We start from the raw sequence: 15590 nt of genomic DNA, 5'->3' as shown, positions 1-15590 counted from the left end.
TTTTTTCCCCTTTTTACCTACTTACTTTACCAAGTCCCACATTCAACTTCCACGACTTCCTTTTTTTACCCACCCACTTACCCCATAAACCCCCTTACAACCCACCCCCTTAGTTACCCAATACTCCCACTCCCACCCTTTATTTTCAACCCACTAGTTTTTCACACTCCCACCCACTTTACCCTACTTACTCCACCCCCTAGTTACCCTTTATCCACCCACTTAGTTTCCCCACTTCCCCATTAATTTTACTTAAACCCCCTTAGACCACTTACCCCACCCCCTTTGTTACCACTTTCTTACCCAAGACCATTTATTTTCCCCCCCCCTTTAATTTTTAACCCCCCTTCCCCCCCACTTTGACCTAATTCCACCCACTTTGTTACCCACTTCTCCCCCCAATTTCCCACCCAAAACCCCCTTAGTTTTTTACTTACTCCATCACTTATTACCACCCCTCCCCCCTTTTCAGACCCACTTACTCCCACCACCTCCTAAAATACCCCCCTTTTGTTACCACTACTCCCACCCATTAGCCACTCCTATTTTTTTTCTACTTTTGTTACCACACTTTCCCTACATACTACATCTCCCACCACTTTAGTACCCAACCCATTCATACCTCCACCCCCTTAGTTACCCATTATCCTTATCCCCAATTTCTTTTTTTCCAACCCCTTTATTAACTTCCAGCCCCCTTTTCCTTACCCATATAACTTTTTTAAAAATGCCCCCTTCCCTTTTTTAATCTCCACACCCCTTACCCCCCCCTACAACCCCATTTAACCGTTACTCCCAAACCCCAAAAACTCCAGCCCATTTTCTCCCACCACTTTACAACTTTTTTCCAAGCTTCCCAACCCCCTATAATCCATGTATTATTTTTACCCTCATCTATCCCCTACCCCCTTATACTTTTTAACCATTTTTTTGAAACCCTTTTTTCCAACCTATTCCCCCCTATTTTTACTTTCAACCACTTTTTCCCTGCTATAACCTTTTTTCCAAACTTATTTTACCCACTTACAATCCCCCATACCCCCCCCCTCCATAATTATAACCTGTTTCACCATTATCCCACCCATTACTTTTAACTTTCTCCATTGCATTTCTTCATACCTTAAACTTGTTTTTGAACCACTTACCCCACCCACTTTCTAACCCATTCCAAGTAATTAAACTATAACCCTTTTCCTCCCCTTTTTTCCCACCCGCTTTTCTAACTGTTTTCCCCCATTTCCAACTTTCCCCACCACTTACTCCACTATCTACCCTGACCCCCCTTTCTTTTCCCACTTTTTAACCCATCCCCCACTTATCCACCTACTTCATAACCCATTCACCCCTTTCCCAAACCCCCCCTCACAACCTCTGACCACTTACCCCACCCACTTACAACCCGCACCCACTTTTCCCACCCCCCACTAACCCCACCGACCCCTTTTTCTTCCCACCACTTACTAACTCCACCATTTTTTTTACCTATTACTAACCTATTTCCCCCCTTACTTTCCCCCTTTTAATTTACTCGCCCATACTCTCACCATTTACTAACTCCCCATTTTAATCTACCACTTTCAATTACTCCACCCACTTCCCCCCCACTTACAACTTACCCACCCACTTTCCCTACCCACTTACCAACTCACCCCTTTACTCCCCCAAATTCCCAAATTATCCACCACTTTTACAATCCACCCACTACTCCAACCCACTTACCAAAACCGTCGTTGATGAAGGAATGAGATGAGTTGTGTAGGAGAGACAACATTGATCAGTGATAATAATGGAGAGACGGTGATGGAGTCTTCTTCATTTCTCTCTCTCCTGGCTGTATTATCTTCATCACCAGTTATCATACACTGATGTTGTAGTAATACATCAGTTCCATCAAACTGTGAACTAACACTGGTGCTCTTGTTCCAAGGTCAGTCAAAATATAATATGAATTTTGTATTTCTTAGTTTACAATATATACTTTATATGTAGTAATATATTGTTAATTATAAAGTCACTAATATTCATGTAAGTTTTTATAAGTACACCAACATATGTAAGTACAATTATTATATATAGTTTAACATATATGTAAATTAACATCCAGGATAATATTAAGATATTCAAGGTGACTTATTTCCGTTGTGCTCTTTCAGGTGTATTATGTATGACCCTTGGGGTTTAGCGCTTCTTTTTGATTATAATAATAATTATAGTTATTATTAGTTCTACTAGTAGGTTCCACCTTTATTACATTATTAGTTCTACTAGTAGGTTCCACCTTTATTACATTATTAGTTCTACTAGTAGGTTCCACCTTTATTACATTATTAGTTCTACTAGTAGGTTCCACCTTTATTACATTATTAGTTCTACAAGTAGGTTCCACCTTTATTACATTATTAGTTCTACTAGTAGGTTCCACCTTTATTACATTATTAGTTCTACTAGTAGGTTCCACCTTTATTACATTATTACTTCTACTAGTAGGTTCCACCTTTATTACATTATTAGTTCTACTAGTAGGTTCCACCTTTATTACATTATTAGTTCTACAAGTAGGTTCCACCTTTATTACATTATTAGTTCTACTAGTAGGTTCCACCTTTATTACATTATTAGTTCTACTAGTAGGTTCCACCTTTATTACATTATTAGTTCTACTAGTAGGTTCCACCTTTATTACATTATTAGTTCTACTAGTAGGTTCCACCTTTATTACATTATTAGTTCTACTAGTAGGTTCCACCTTTATTACATTATTAGTTCTACTAGTAGGTTCCACCTTTATTACATTATTAGTTCTACTAGTAGGTTCCACCTTTATTACATTATTAGTTCTACTAGTAGGTTCCACCTTTATTACATTATTAGTTCTACTAGTAGGTTCCACCTTTATTACATTATTAGTTCTACAAGTAGGTTCCACCTTTATTACATTATTAGTTCTACTAGTAGGTTCCACCTTTATTACATTATTAGTTCTACTAGTAGGTTCCACCTTTATTACATTATTAGTTCTACTAGTAGGTTCCACCTTTATTACATTATTAGTTCTACAAGTAGGTTCCACCTTTATTACATTATTAGTTCTACTAGTAGGTTCCACCTATTCTCTAATTTTCATTATTTTATGCACCTGACCTGTGCAGTGTATATGTCTGCAGTAATGTTTCAACTTAACATTATTCTAGACTCTGAAGCAAAACTCTTCCCCGGGCTGAGGGACTGACCACCTTAAACTACATCATCAAGGCTGATGAGATAACAGATAAGATTTTGTTCATGAATGATATGCAATACCAACAAGATGATAATTAGACATATGTGCAGCATCTGGGTATCTTTAGTGTAGATGTTTCGCCATCCAGTAGTTTTATTAATACACATGCAAATACACCTACCATCCAACTTACGGCCGAGTTCGGTTCCGAGAAACCGGTTGTAAGTCGAACATTACTACTGAATATAAACATCACATTTTTGTAATGACTTTATTTTATTGTTTTATTTTGGTATTTCATGTTTTACTTTACTTTCTATGCTGTTAGTACTGCATTTTATACTGTAAGGTTTAGGATAAACACTGTGTACAACACAAATAGTTGTTTATTTCCCAGAAATTTGGCATAAAAAACACGGTCGTAAGTCGAGCAGGTCGTAAGTCGGATGGTAGGTGTATAAAATTTTGTTTGGATTTTTAACCCTGAAGAAAGTCTATGCATCGTCGAGGACTGTCTATCTTATTTCCATTGGGGTCCTCAATATTTTCCCCCAGAATGCCACCCATGCCAGTTGACTAACGCCCAGGTACCTAATTACTTGCTGGGTGAACGAGACAACAGGTGTAAGGAAACACACCCAATGTTTCCACTTGGCCTGGTATTGAACCATGAACACTGTGTGTGTGAGGTGTGAATGTTGCCATCCAGGCCACAAACATTGTGTGTGTAAAGCGAGAGTGTTGCCTACCAGGCCACAGACACTGTGTGAGGTGAGTGTTGTCTACCAGGCCATGGACACTGTGTGAGGTGAGTGTTGCCTACTAGGCCACAGACAGTGTGTGTGAGGCGAGTGTTGCCTACCAGGCCACGGACACTGTGTGTGAGGCGAGTGTTGCCTACGAGGCCACGGACACTGTGTGTGAGGTGAGTGTTGCCTACCAGGCCACAGACACTGTGTGTGAGGTGAGTGTTGCCTACCAGGCCACAGACACTGTGTGTGAGGTGAGTGTTGCCTACCAGGCCACAGACACTGTGTGTGAGGTGAGTGTTGCCTACCAGGCCACGAACACTGTGTGTGTCCGGCGAGAGTGTTGCATACCAGGCCATGGAACATTGAATACATTGTCTTTAAATCTCCACTGCTTCTGCTACCTCCTGTGTATTCGACTGAGGTCTACAGTGTAGGTAGTGTGTTTCAGTGGCTTATAATGGTGATTGTAATGAATAAACATGAGATTGTTTGATCATAATCTGCAATCTTTGCTCATTGTTAGTTAACCCAGTAAATTTTGTCCTGTATTTCTAAAGTTTGTTAAATTGAAGTTTTAAATCAAAAGAGTTTACTACAGTGTTGTATATGCTGTATGACCCTTGTGGGTTAAGTCTTAGTTCTGATTGTAATAATAATACAGTATTGTATGTGAATGAAATTCTTTTTCCCTTTAACCCTTTGACTGTCGAGGTCGTATATATACGTCTTACGAGGTACCGTGTTTGACGTATATATACTCATAAATTCTAGCGGCTTCAAATCAAGCAGGAGAAAGCTGGTAGGCCCACATGTGAGAGAATGGGTCTGTGTGGTCAGTGTGCACCATATAAAAAAATCCTGGAGCACGCAGTGCATAACGAGAAAAAAAAACTCCGACCGTTTTGTTTTTAATTAAAATGCCGACTTTGTGGCCTATTTTCGTATAATATTTATGGTTGTATTCTCATTTCCTTGGTCTCATTTGATAGAATGGAAAACATATTATAGAAATAGAGGTGATTTTTGATTGATTTTACTATAAAAAGAACCCGGAAATGGAGTTCAAAGAAGGGGAAATGTTTGATTTTTGCCAATGTTCAAAATTAAACAAATGATGTCATTGCCCAATAAATGTCCAACTAGCCATTCTAATATGCAGTCATGAATGGGTTGATGTTATTTATACAATTATTACAGTGTTGCAGTAGTCTGCATAATAGTAAGTCTTCTAATTTTTGTTTGAATAAAAATTCAAAATAGAAAGCAAGAGTAATATCAGAGGGGCCTGGATACATGACTGATGAACAAAGAAAATGTTATTTTAGAGCCAGGAATGTCTGCATTGTTCATTCTGGGCCTTATTTTGAAATTGTCATATTTTTTAATTTTCGTGAAATTTGCCAAATTGCAAATTTCTGACCACGTTATTGGGTAGTTGAAATCGGTAAATGGGCAGTTTCTTGTACTCAGTCGATAGAAAAAATGGAGCTCTCAACAAATGGCTATGAGTTTGGTCGACTGGAACAATGGAATTAGCTGAAAAAATGTCTCACAGTGGGCGAAATCGCTGATTTGTAAATATCGCCGAGGTCGCTAACTTTGCAAGAGCGTAATTCCATCAGTTTTCCATCAAATTTCGTTTTTTGGTGTCATTACAGTCGGGAAAAGATTCTCTATCATTTCATAAGAATTTTTTTTTTTTTTTAAATTTTATGATACCAGGAGACACCTCAGGATTGGGGGTTGCAACAGTCAAGGGGCTAATGTTCAACATTGATGTCATTTTTTTCCAGGTGTTGTTTGAGAGCAACTGCGACAAAATGAAATGCCATCAGATTCTTACTGGCGCTTGCAATGCTGGCGACCGTTGTTTTGCTGTTGGGAGTGTGGAGGGAGTGCCATTTATGGTAAGGATATTCCTGAGGGTAATCTTAACTTGTTATATTTACCACATACATTCAGTAGTTATCGTGATCCTCCCTTTTTCTTGCAATTTCTCTAGGTTTTCAGTGTTATAGTTTATAACACTACTAATATAAAAGTTAGGGATGGTAAATGTTGTTTAAATGTGCAAAGGAGAGTTTGCTTGGTGCAAAGTCTTATTTGTGTAATTCAATTAACCCTCTGACTGTCCAAACGTAGATCTATGTTTGCGTGTAGCGCTCCACCCTTGATTTTCTCCATAAGAAAGAATATAAAAAACGTAGATCTACGTTTGGAGTGCTACACGAGCAAATGTAGATCTACGTTTGGACAGTTTAAGGGTTAAAATGTATATATATTAGGGGTTGAATGCCAATATTGAACATTTTCCTCTGTTTTGAAATAAAATAAAGTATATTAATTTATATGTTTAATTTTGCAGAATAAAATTAAATATATGTTAATTTCACCTACAAGCTAGGATTATATTTTTCTGCATAATACAGCCTCTCCTCACTTAACGATGGATTTCCGTTCTTAAGACCACGTTGGTAAACGAATTTGTCACTAAGCAAGGAGCATACTTACTGTAATGGTAGTGGGTTTGTGTCGACCATCTCTGATATTGTTTTAATGTCACCTTTGCACCATTTATGACATTTTTATTTTTAAATGTTTATACAGTAGTGTACTGTATATTGTAATAAACAGAATAGAGGATATCAGCTGTAATATACATCATTTAGGTGTGCATACTGGTCAGAGAGCCCGTCGTAATTCCAAGTCGGCGGTAAACGAGTTCGTTGCTAAGTGAGGAGAGGCTGTATACGTAAATACGTACAATATTCTTGAAATATAGTGTTTGCTTTCATTTTCAGGCTTATGCTGCTGGTTGCAACATTGTTATTTTGGCCAGCACATATGAACGTGTCCAGGTGATTCCTGGTGTGTGTCATGACAATGTACAGATATCGTGTGTGGACTGTTCTTCTGACACTGGAAAAATAGCAGCTGCTTATGGAAAACTTGTTTGCATATTTGAACCCACACCTCTAGTGAATCAGATGAATGGCCATGTAAGTCTTTTATGAGGAATTGTCAGTGTGGAGAGTGTTAATAAACATATACAGGTCTCCCTCAACATTCGCGAGGGTTAGGGGATCAAGAGCCTCGCGAATGTTGAAAAACCGTGAATGTTTGGTGCCCCAATATATTGTAGGGAAATATATTACAATACTGATTCCTTAACTTGTTGAACCATGAATAATCATAAAATACATGAAAACGTCGTAAATTGTACTAAATATATACATGTTATTAAATTATGCTTTAATAACGTATGTTATTTAATAACATGTATGTTAATAACATGTATGTTATTAAATACCACAGACTCCACCACTGCGAGTCCCTACTACCCTCCCTCCGACCTCAGCAACTGGCAGCCAGCCCTCCCACCACTCAGTGTGGTGAGTGTTTTGTTTGTTCATTATTTGCTATTAAACTACAGAATAAATAATGTAAACCCATTCATGACTGCATATTGGAATGGCTATTAGGAAAGGTATTAGACGGTGACATCATGTGTTTACTCTTGAACACAGCAAAGAATCGAACATTTCTGCTATTGCTAATAATAACAATAGTAATAATAATAATAATAATAATAATAATAATGATAAATACGATATAATTGAAGAAGGAAATTGTACAAAAATACGAGGGAGTGGTTGACATATCGTCAGTGTGACTGTTTATGCTGGAGTGAACATTAGTCTCACTGCTCTTCCAAACATTTCACAATAATTCAGCGGTTGAGGCAGTGGTATTTAATAACATATATGTTATAAATAATAATAGTACATGTTATTATTAATAACATGTATTATTATTAACCCTTTCAGGGTCCGTCCCGTAGATCTACGGCTTTACGTTCAGGGTCCAAACCGTAGATCTACGCCATGAGCTCAGCTCACTCTGATAAACTGTGAGTGGTACATTTGGGCCTAGATATGAGAGAATACATCTATGTGGTATGTGTGCACCACATAAAACAGATCCTGTAGCACACTGTGTATAATGAGAGAAAAAAAATGAAATCATGATTTTTCGATTAAAACAGCAACTTTGCAGTGTTTTTTCGTATGTTTTTTATAGTTGTATTTGCGATTTCTTGGTCTCATTTGATAGAATGGAAGACATATTACAGAAATAGAGATGATTTTGATTGGTTTTAGCACTGGAAATGGTTTGAAACTGAGCTCAAAGTAGCAGAAATGTTAAATTTTTGCCGATATTCAAGAGTAAACAAACGACCTCACATGTCTAATACACGACAGCTGGTGGGTCTAATATACATTCACAAATATGGTGATGATATTTATACAATTATTACAGTATTGCATAACAGTAAATCTTCTATTTTTTGGTGTGAATAAAAATTCATTACGTGAATAAAAAATCAAAACGGAATTTATTTGTAAAGCCTCAAAACATAACTAATGAACAGAGGAAATGTTAGTTTAGTGCCAGGAATGCCTACATTGTTCATTCTGGACCCTATTTTGAAATTGGAATATTTTGAACTTTGTGTTAAATTGGCCAAATTAACAATTTCCGATCACTTTATTTTGTAGTTGAAACAGTTGACTTGACGATTTCTTGTGCTCAATCGATAGAATAGAAGTAATACTAGTGAAATAGCTAAGAATTTGGTCGATTGGAATAATGTAATTGGCCTAAAATGGGAGTCAAAGTCGGCAAAATCGCCGATTCGTAAATATCGCTGACACATCAAAATTCGCGAGAGCATAATTTCGTCAATTTTCCACCAAATTTCAAACTTTTTGTTTTATTACCTTCACAAAAAGATTCTCTACGATTTCATAAGAAAAAATAACAAATTTTTTTTTTGAAAATTCTTGGACACTGGTGCGTGACTCCAGATTTGGGCCTTGGACCCTGAAAGGGTTAACATGTATGTATTTAATAACATATATGTTATAAATAATAATAGTACATATTATTACATGTACATATTATTACATGTATTATTATTAACATGTATGTTATTAAATACCATTGCCTCAATCACTGCCTCTACCACTCCAGTCACACTCAATCTACAAGCACCAAACACAATGAATTATTGTGAAATGTTTGGAAGAGCAGGGAGACTAACGTTCACTCCAGCATAAACAAAGTCACACTGACGATGTGTCAACCACTCCCTCGTATTTTTGTACAATTTCCTTCAATTATATCATATTTATTATTATTATTATTATTATTACTATTGTTATTATTAGCTGTAGCAGAAATGTTCAATTCTTTGCAGTGTTCAAGAGTAAACACATGATGTCACTGTCTAATACCTGTCCGAATAGCCATTCCAATATGCAGTCATGAATGGGTTTACATTATTTATACTGTAGTTTAATAGCAAATAATGAACAAACAAAACACTCACCACACTGAGTGGTGGGAGGGCTGGCTGCCAGTTGCGGGGGTCGGAGGGAGGGTAGTAGGGACTCGCAGGTGGCGGGAAACTTAAATATGATTTGGCGGCTCGGAATTTGGTGGCTGGGAATTTGGCGGTTGGGAATTCGCGAATGTGTGAAGCCCGTGAAAGTTGAAAACGTGAATGTTGAGGGAGACCTGTACTTGCACAGGTGCTCTTCAACTTAGGATGGTTCAACTAATGATACTTCGCATGAAGGCAACAGGTCTGTAACTTGTATTAATTTATTTACTTTTCAGTACTGGCACTATTTAATTTTTTTTCTTTAACAAGTCGGCCGTCTCCCACCGAGGCAGGGTGACCCAAAAAGAAAATCCCCAAAAAGAAAATACTTTCATCATCATTCAACTCTTTCACCTCACTCATACATAATCACTGTTTTTGTAGAGGTGCTCAGAACACAACAGCTTAGAAGCATATATAAGTACGTATAAAGATACACAGCATATCCCTCCAAACTGCCAATATCCCGAACCCCTCCTTTAGAGTGCAGGCATTGTACTTCCCATTTCCAGGGCTCAAGTCTGGCTATATAAAAATAACCAGTTGCCTGAATCCCTTCGCTAATTATTACCCTGGTCACACTCCAACAGATCGTCAGGTCCCAAATACTATTTGTCTCCATTCACTCCTATCAAACATGCTCACGCATGCCTGCTGGAAGTCCAAGCACCTCGCCCACAAAACCTCCCTTAACCCTTCCTTCCAACCTTTTCGAGGATGACCCCCTACCCCGCCTTCCTTCCCCTACAAACTTAAATACTCTCCATGTCATTCTACTTTGATCCATTCTCTCTAAATGACCAAACCACCTCAACAACCCCTCTTCAGCCCTCTGACTAATACTTTTATTAACTCCACACCTCCTAATTTCCACACTCTGAATTTTCTGCATAACATTTACACCACACATTGCCCTTAGACAGGACATCTCTACTGCCTCCAACCGCCTCCTCGCTGCTGCATTCACAACCTAAGCTTCACACCCATATAAGAGTGTTGGTACTACTATACTTTCATACATTCCTGGTATTTAGTTAGTTACAGTAATTGTCTGTTTGCTTATTCAGTGACTAGTTATTTTTTGGCTTATTTATGTAGCATATCATATTCATATTCAACTTATGATATTTTTGACTTGGAACGAGCTCGTTGGAACGTAACCCCATCATAAGTCGAGGAGCACCTGTACATTGCAAGTATAGATGTGCTGATGTGAAAGCCTCCTATGTGTTTTCCTTACTAAATGTTATTTTGAGGAGCCATAGGATAAAAAAAAAAAAATTGGGTGAGATTTTTTGTGATTATACTGAAGATGAGAATTAAATCTAGCTTGCCTTTGCAGCGACTTGACTACCGCTGGATTCAAACTGGAGTTATTGAGGCAGAGAATTACATAAATACCTTGTCATGGAATGTGGAAGGAACAAGGTTATTGACAGCAGGGGATGTTCTACAGATGTGGGCTGCTCCACTGGCAAGACTTGCACCTGCACAAGATGGTGAATTAATCTCCACTCTTGTAAAATTTATGCATTTTGTATCTACTATTTTTTTTAACCCATTGGCCATCTCCCACTGAGACAGGGTGACCCCCCCCCTTCCAAAAAAAAAAAAAAAAATTCTCTTTACATTTAGTAATTTATATAGGAGAAGGGGTTACTAGCCCCTTGGTCCCAGCTTTGTAGTTGCCTCTTACAACACGTATGGCTTACGAGGAAGGATTCTTCTCCACTTCCTGTGGAGTTTGTAACTTTTTATCCTTGCATAATGTGTGGTCAGGAATGTTTATTGGATTTCCATAAGTTTTGATTTAAGAGAATTTGTTGAGATTTTTAAAGAAATTTAAAATATAAGCTGGATTTTTTTTAGTAGCTGAATATTCTTCACTCGATTTTGTTTTGAATTAGTATTGTTTAGTTATGATTGTTTCATGTAGGTAAGTTATTAGAGCATTTTTATGTGGCCTTAGTGACTTACATGGCTAAAGTGTTCTGTAAATGTCATAACTACTATTTATGTGGCCTTGTTTCATTCTCAAAAATTTAGTTAGAAGAAATCTCTCAAACTTCAAAAATGGAGGTAAAGGGACCAGAACACAGTACAACATTATATTCTAAAAGAAGGAAAAATAAACAACTACATAGTTTTAATATGATGTATATTCTAATAAATTTTTTTGTCAATCCCTCTGATAGGTTCATGTCCTGTGACATTTGATTTGGAATGCGAGGGCTCAGACGAGGAGGAACCGATGTGGATTTGTGTGTGGCGGTGTGTGACAGCTGCCCCGACTGTTTTTTTGTCTTTTTCTCCAGACGGCACTCTCTTTGCCACAGCTGCAGCTAGTGATCGATTGGTCAAAATCTGGTACGACAATAAGCATAGTAAGTACTCTATTTGATTCTTAGCTGTCCCCTAATGAAAACCTTTACTGAATTGCCTGATTTTTTTCTTCCTTGAAAACCAATGGTTTGTTCAGTGTGAAGAATGAGTTTGTTTTCCCTTCATTCTCCTTTTTCTCTGTCCAGTTTCTGCCAGCTCCTACACATCTCTACTCTGTAATGTATTGTGACTCATTTGTTGAAGTAACATACATTCATTCTACAGTTTTTAAAATGGTAAGTGAAAAGAAATAGTTCATTGTAAAATATTTGGTTAATATCCTTAGTTAAAATAACAGTAATTAGATGTGGAATATTATGGCCGGTTGCATGCATCTTTAATGTGTCTATGGGGAAATAAGTTCCAGGTTCCAAACAGCTGGCTTATGAACAAGTTTGAGGAGCATCTTAATGTCATGAGTGGGGGATCAGCTGTACTGTATAGAAAATGCAATATACTAACACACAGGTACAAAAAAAATTAGTTTGTATTTACCTGTTCATAGCTACAGGAGCAGATCTGTGCTTATGGTTTCCTGTCCTCGGTATTTAATTTCTTATTTACTTCTGTGTAGGAGTAAATTACTTTACTAAATCACATCCTCTGGTATATTCCTAGAAAATATGGGTACAGGTGCATATTACTCTGACTTTTAACATTAAATGAGCTTTGATAACTTATTTGTGCTCTGATTTGCAACATTTACAAGGAATTCACATTGAATAAAAAAATGGGATGTGCTATATAGAATAACATGAAAGCAACATCCAATAAATTATATTGTTCCAACATGAGTGTAGCTTTTGTTAATAAGTAAAGAAGAAGATAATAATAGAGCCTTTGGGTTTTGCAACAGTAATCAGGGGAGGTGGGGTTGTATTTCCTTGACAACTACTTTGGGGTTGTATTTCCTTGACAACTACTTTGGGGTTGTATTTCCTTGACAACTATATTGGGGTTGTAATTCCTTGACAACTACATTGGGGTTGTATTTCCTTGACAACTACATTGGGGTTGTATTTCCTTGACAACTACATTGGGGTTGTATTTCCTTGACAACTACATTGGGGTTGTATTTCCTTGACAACTACATTGGGGTTGTATTTCCCTGACAGCTGCCTAAATACTGTACTGTGATAGCAATGAGACTGGTGAGTTTTCACTAGAAAGTTCCCCAAAGATTTACAAAATAAGAAAAGGCTCGCCAGAATTATTAAAAGGAAACTTATGGAAATCATTCACTACTTAAATTTTAGAACATTTGTCTTTAAATAACAAAAAGGCACAATACTGTGACTGGAACGATACACAACCCGCACATATGAGAGAGGAGCTTACGACGTTTCAGTCTGACTTGGACCATTTACAAAGTCACACTGTGACTTTATAAATGGTCCAAGTCAGACCGAAACATCGTCATAAGCTCCTCTCTCTTGTGTGTGGGTTATTCGTGTAACATTTGTTTTTGTCTAATTATTGAGCAACACTAAAGTGATCAGACAGAAAAGGAAAGCTGTATTTACTTGAAACCATCTTGTTACTCCTGTGACATAACAGTGGAATAACTTTTAATGGCCATGATAACTCATTGTGTCAGAGAGCAAATTAATATTTTTTTTTCAAGGTGATTTAGGCTGTTATTGGTTTTTATGATTTTTGGGTTCACAGTTGATGGCCTAAATATTCGTAATTTTTTTTGGCAATACAGTGACTGAAAGAGTGACAGTGGATGTTTACTTCTTTGAGTCACTATATCTTAGTGAGAAATGACTCGTGCTTAAACCATAAAAAAATATTATCTCTGGTTTTAAGGATGGGTTGCTTGTTAAAATATTTTTTTAAAATTGGGAAGATAGTAAATGCTTAGTTAATGACTCATTAAAAAGTACTAAAGAGGAACTGCTGAGGTCACATCAGATAAGGTTAAAATCTTTCTTTCAACACGCCGGCCGTATCCCACCGAGGCAGGGTGGCCCAAAAGGAAAAACGAAAGTTTCTCCTTTTACATTTAGTAATATATACAGGAGAAGAGGTTACTAGCTTCTTGCTCCTGGCATTTTAGTCGCCTCTTACAACACGCATGGCTTACGGAGGAAGAATTCTGTTCCACTTCCCCATGGAGATAAGAGGAAATAAACAAGAACAAGAACTAGAAAGAAAATAGAAGAAAACCCAGAGGGGTGTGTATATATATGCTTGTACATGTATGTGTAGTGTGACCTAAGTGTAAGTAGAAGTAGCAAGACGTACCTGAAATCTTGCATGTTCATGAGACAGAAAAAAGGACACCAGCAATCCTACCATCATGTAAAACAATTACAGGCTTTCGTTTTACTCACTTGGCAGGACGGTAGTACCTCCCTGGGCGGTTGCTGTCTACCAGCCTACTACTTATGAAGGTTAAAATCTCTTTCTTTCTTTCAACACACTGGCCGTATCCCACCGAGGCAGGGTGGCCCAAAAGAAAAAACCAAAGTTTCTCCTTTCAAATTTAGTAATATATACAGGAGAAGGGGTTACTAGCCCCTTGCTCCCGGCATTTTAGTCGCCTCTTACAACACGCATGGCTTACGGAGGAAGAATTCTGTTCCACTTCCCCATGGAGATAAGAGGAAATAAACAAGAACAAGAACTAGAAAGAAAATAGAAGAAAACTCAGAGGGGTGTGTATATATATGCTTGTACATGTATGTGTAGTGTGACCTAAGTGTAAGTAGAAGTAGCAAGACGTACCTGAAATCTTGCATGTTCATGAGACAGAAAAAAGGACACCAGCAATCCTACCATCATGTAAAACAATTACAGGCTTTCGTTTTACTCACTTGGCAGGACGGTAGTACCTCCCTGGGCGGTTGCTGTCTACCAGCCTACTACTTATGAAGGTTAAAATAGTTTGATTAAAAAATGTTTTATAGGATTTTGCCTCTGATTTTCTAATTTTCTTGTGCTTAGTAAACTAAGGATGAAGGCTCCATGTTCTTTGTATTTTATGAACCACACTGGTTAACCGCTTCACATTAATTAAAAAAAGAAAATCATTATTTTCCATGGTGAAGACCCTATAGCAATTAATGGGTTTAGAGAGCATCAGTGGGTAAATCTTTAAAGACAAGTCATCAGGTAAAGTACAGTATAAATAAATAGAGTATGTACTATACACATTGTTTCTTACAGTGTTGGTGCATTTACTTTTTTTTTTTTAGTGTTGGCTCCTGCAAGACCCCAAGATGGTATAAATTTGTGCAGTGAGATGAGCCAATCACCTGTCAGTTACAGCTACATTTACTTACCACATCCAAGTGCTGTAAAAGGGTTCACCTGGAGAGCTACCAGCAAGTACATGCCAAAGTAAGTTATGTGTAATGGTTTTAGAACAACCAGGGCAAACAGGCAGACAAGACAAATGGCAGTTGTCTTTTTTTCACCAGCCAGGGCAACCAGTTACTAGATGCATGTGAAGCTTATACCTTAGGCAAGGCAGCATGTAGATTAGGAAAGGAACTGTTGTGTGACAATGAAGTGGTGTGGCAGGTGTTGGAAGTGACAGGAATATACAGGTTTAAGTTGCTGTAAAGAATGTCTTAGTTAAAATTTCAAAAATTATCAACAGTACTGACCATATAATGAGCATAGGTGTAAATAATGCATCATAAGTACATATTTATTAATTTTTTTTTGACACACTGGCTGTCTTTGACCAAGGTAAGGTGACCATCATTCACTCTGTCTTTATCTTCCCAGAAGCACCCTAATACTACAGTTCACCTACCCCTCCAAACTGTAAATATCT

General features: G+C 37.5%; 1 protein-coding gene across 10 annotated transcripts in view; it reads left to right on the top strand.

Annotated features, from left to right (window-relative positions):
* Nucleotides 1-1755: 1755 nt before the first annotated feature.
* The window catches only part of Rbcn-3A (rabconnectin-3 alpha), a 237540-nt gene continuing 223705 nt past the window's right edge, over nucleotides 1756-15590 (top strand). For all 10 annotated transcript variants that reach the window (XM_070098327.1, XM_070098328.1, XM_070098325.1 and 7 more), the window contains exons 1-6: nucleotides 1756-1927; nucleotides 5766-5879; nucleotides 6774-6971; nucleotides 10761-10917; nucleotides 11614-11802; nucleotides 15004-15148. In XM_070098327.1, coding sequence (XP_069954428.1) covers nucleotides 5793-5879; nucleotides 6774-6971; nucleotides 10761-10917; nucleotides 11614-11802; nucleotides 15004-15148 — 776 coding nt within the window. In that variant the 5' untranslated portion in view covers nucleotides 1756-1927; nucleotides 5766-5792. The remainder of the gene's footprint in view (nucleotides 1928-5765; nucleotides 5880-6773; nucleotides 6972-10760; nucleotides 10918-11613; nucleotides 11803-15003; nucleotides 15149-15590) is intronic.

This window comes from Cherax quadricarinatus, chromosome 62, assembly GCF_038502225.1.
Source record: "Cherax quadricarinatus isolate ZL_2023a chromosome 62, ASM3850222v1, whole genome shotgun sequence".
Taxonomy (NCBI): domain Eukaryota; kingdom Metazoa; phylum Arthropoda; class Malacostraca; order Decapoda; family Parastacidae; genus Cherax; species Cherax quadricarinatus.
This window is presented reverse-complemented; position numbering and strand designations above follow the sequence as displayed.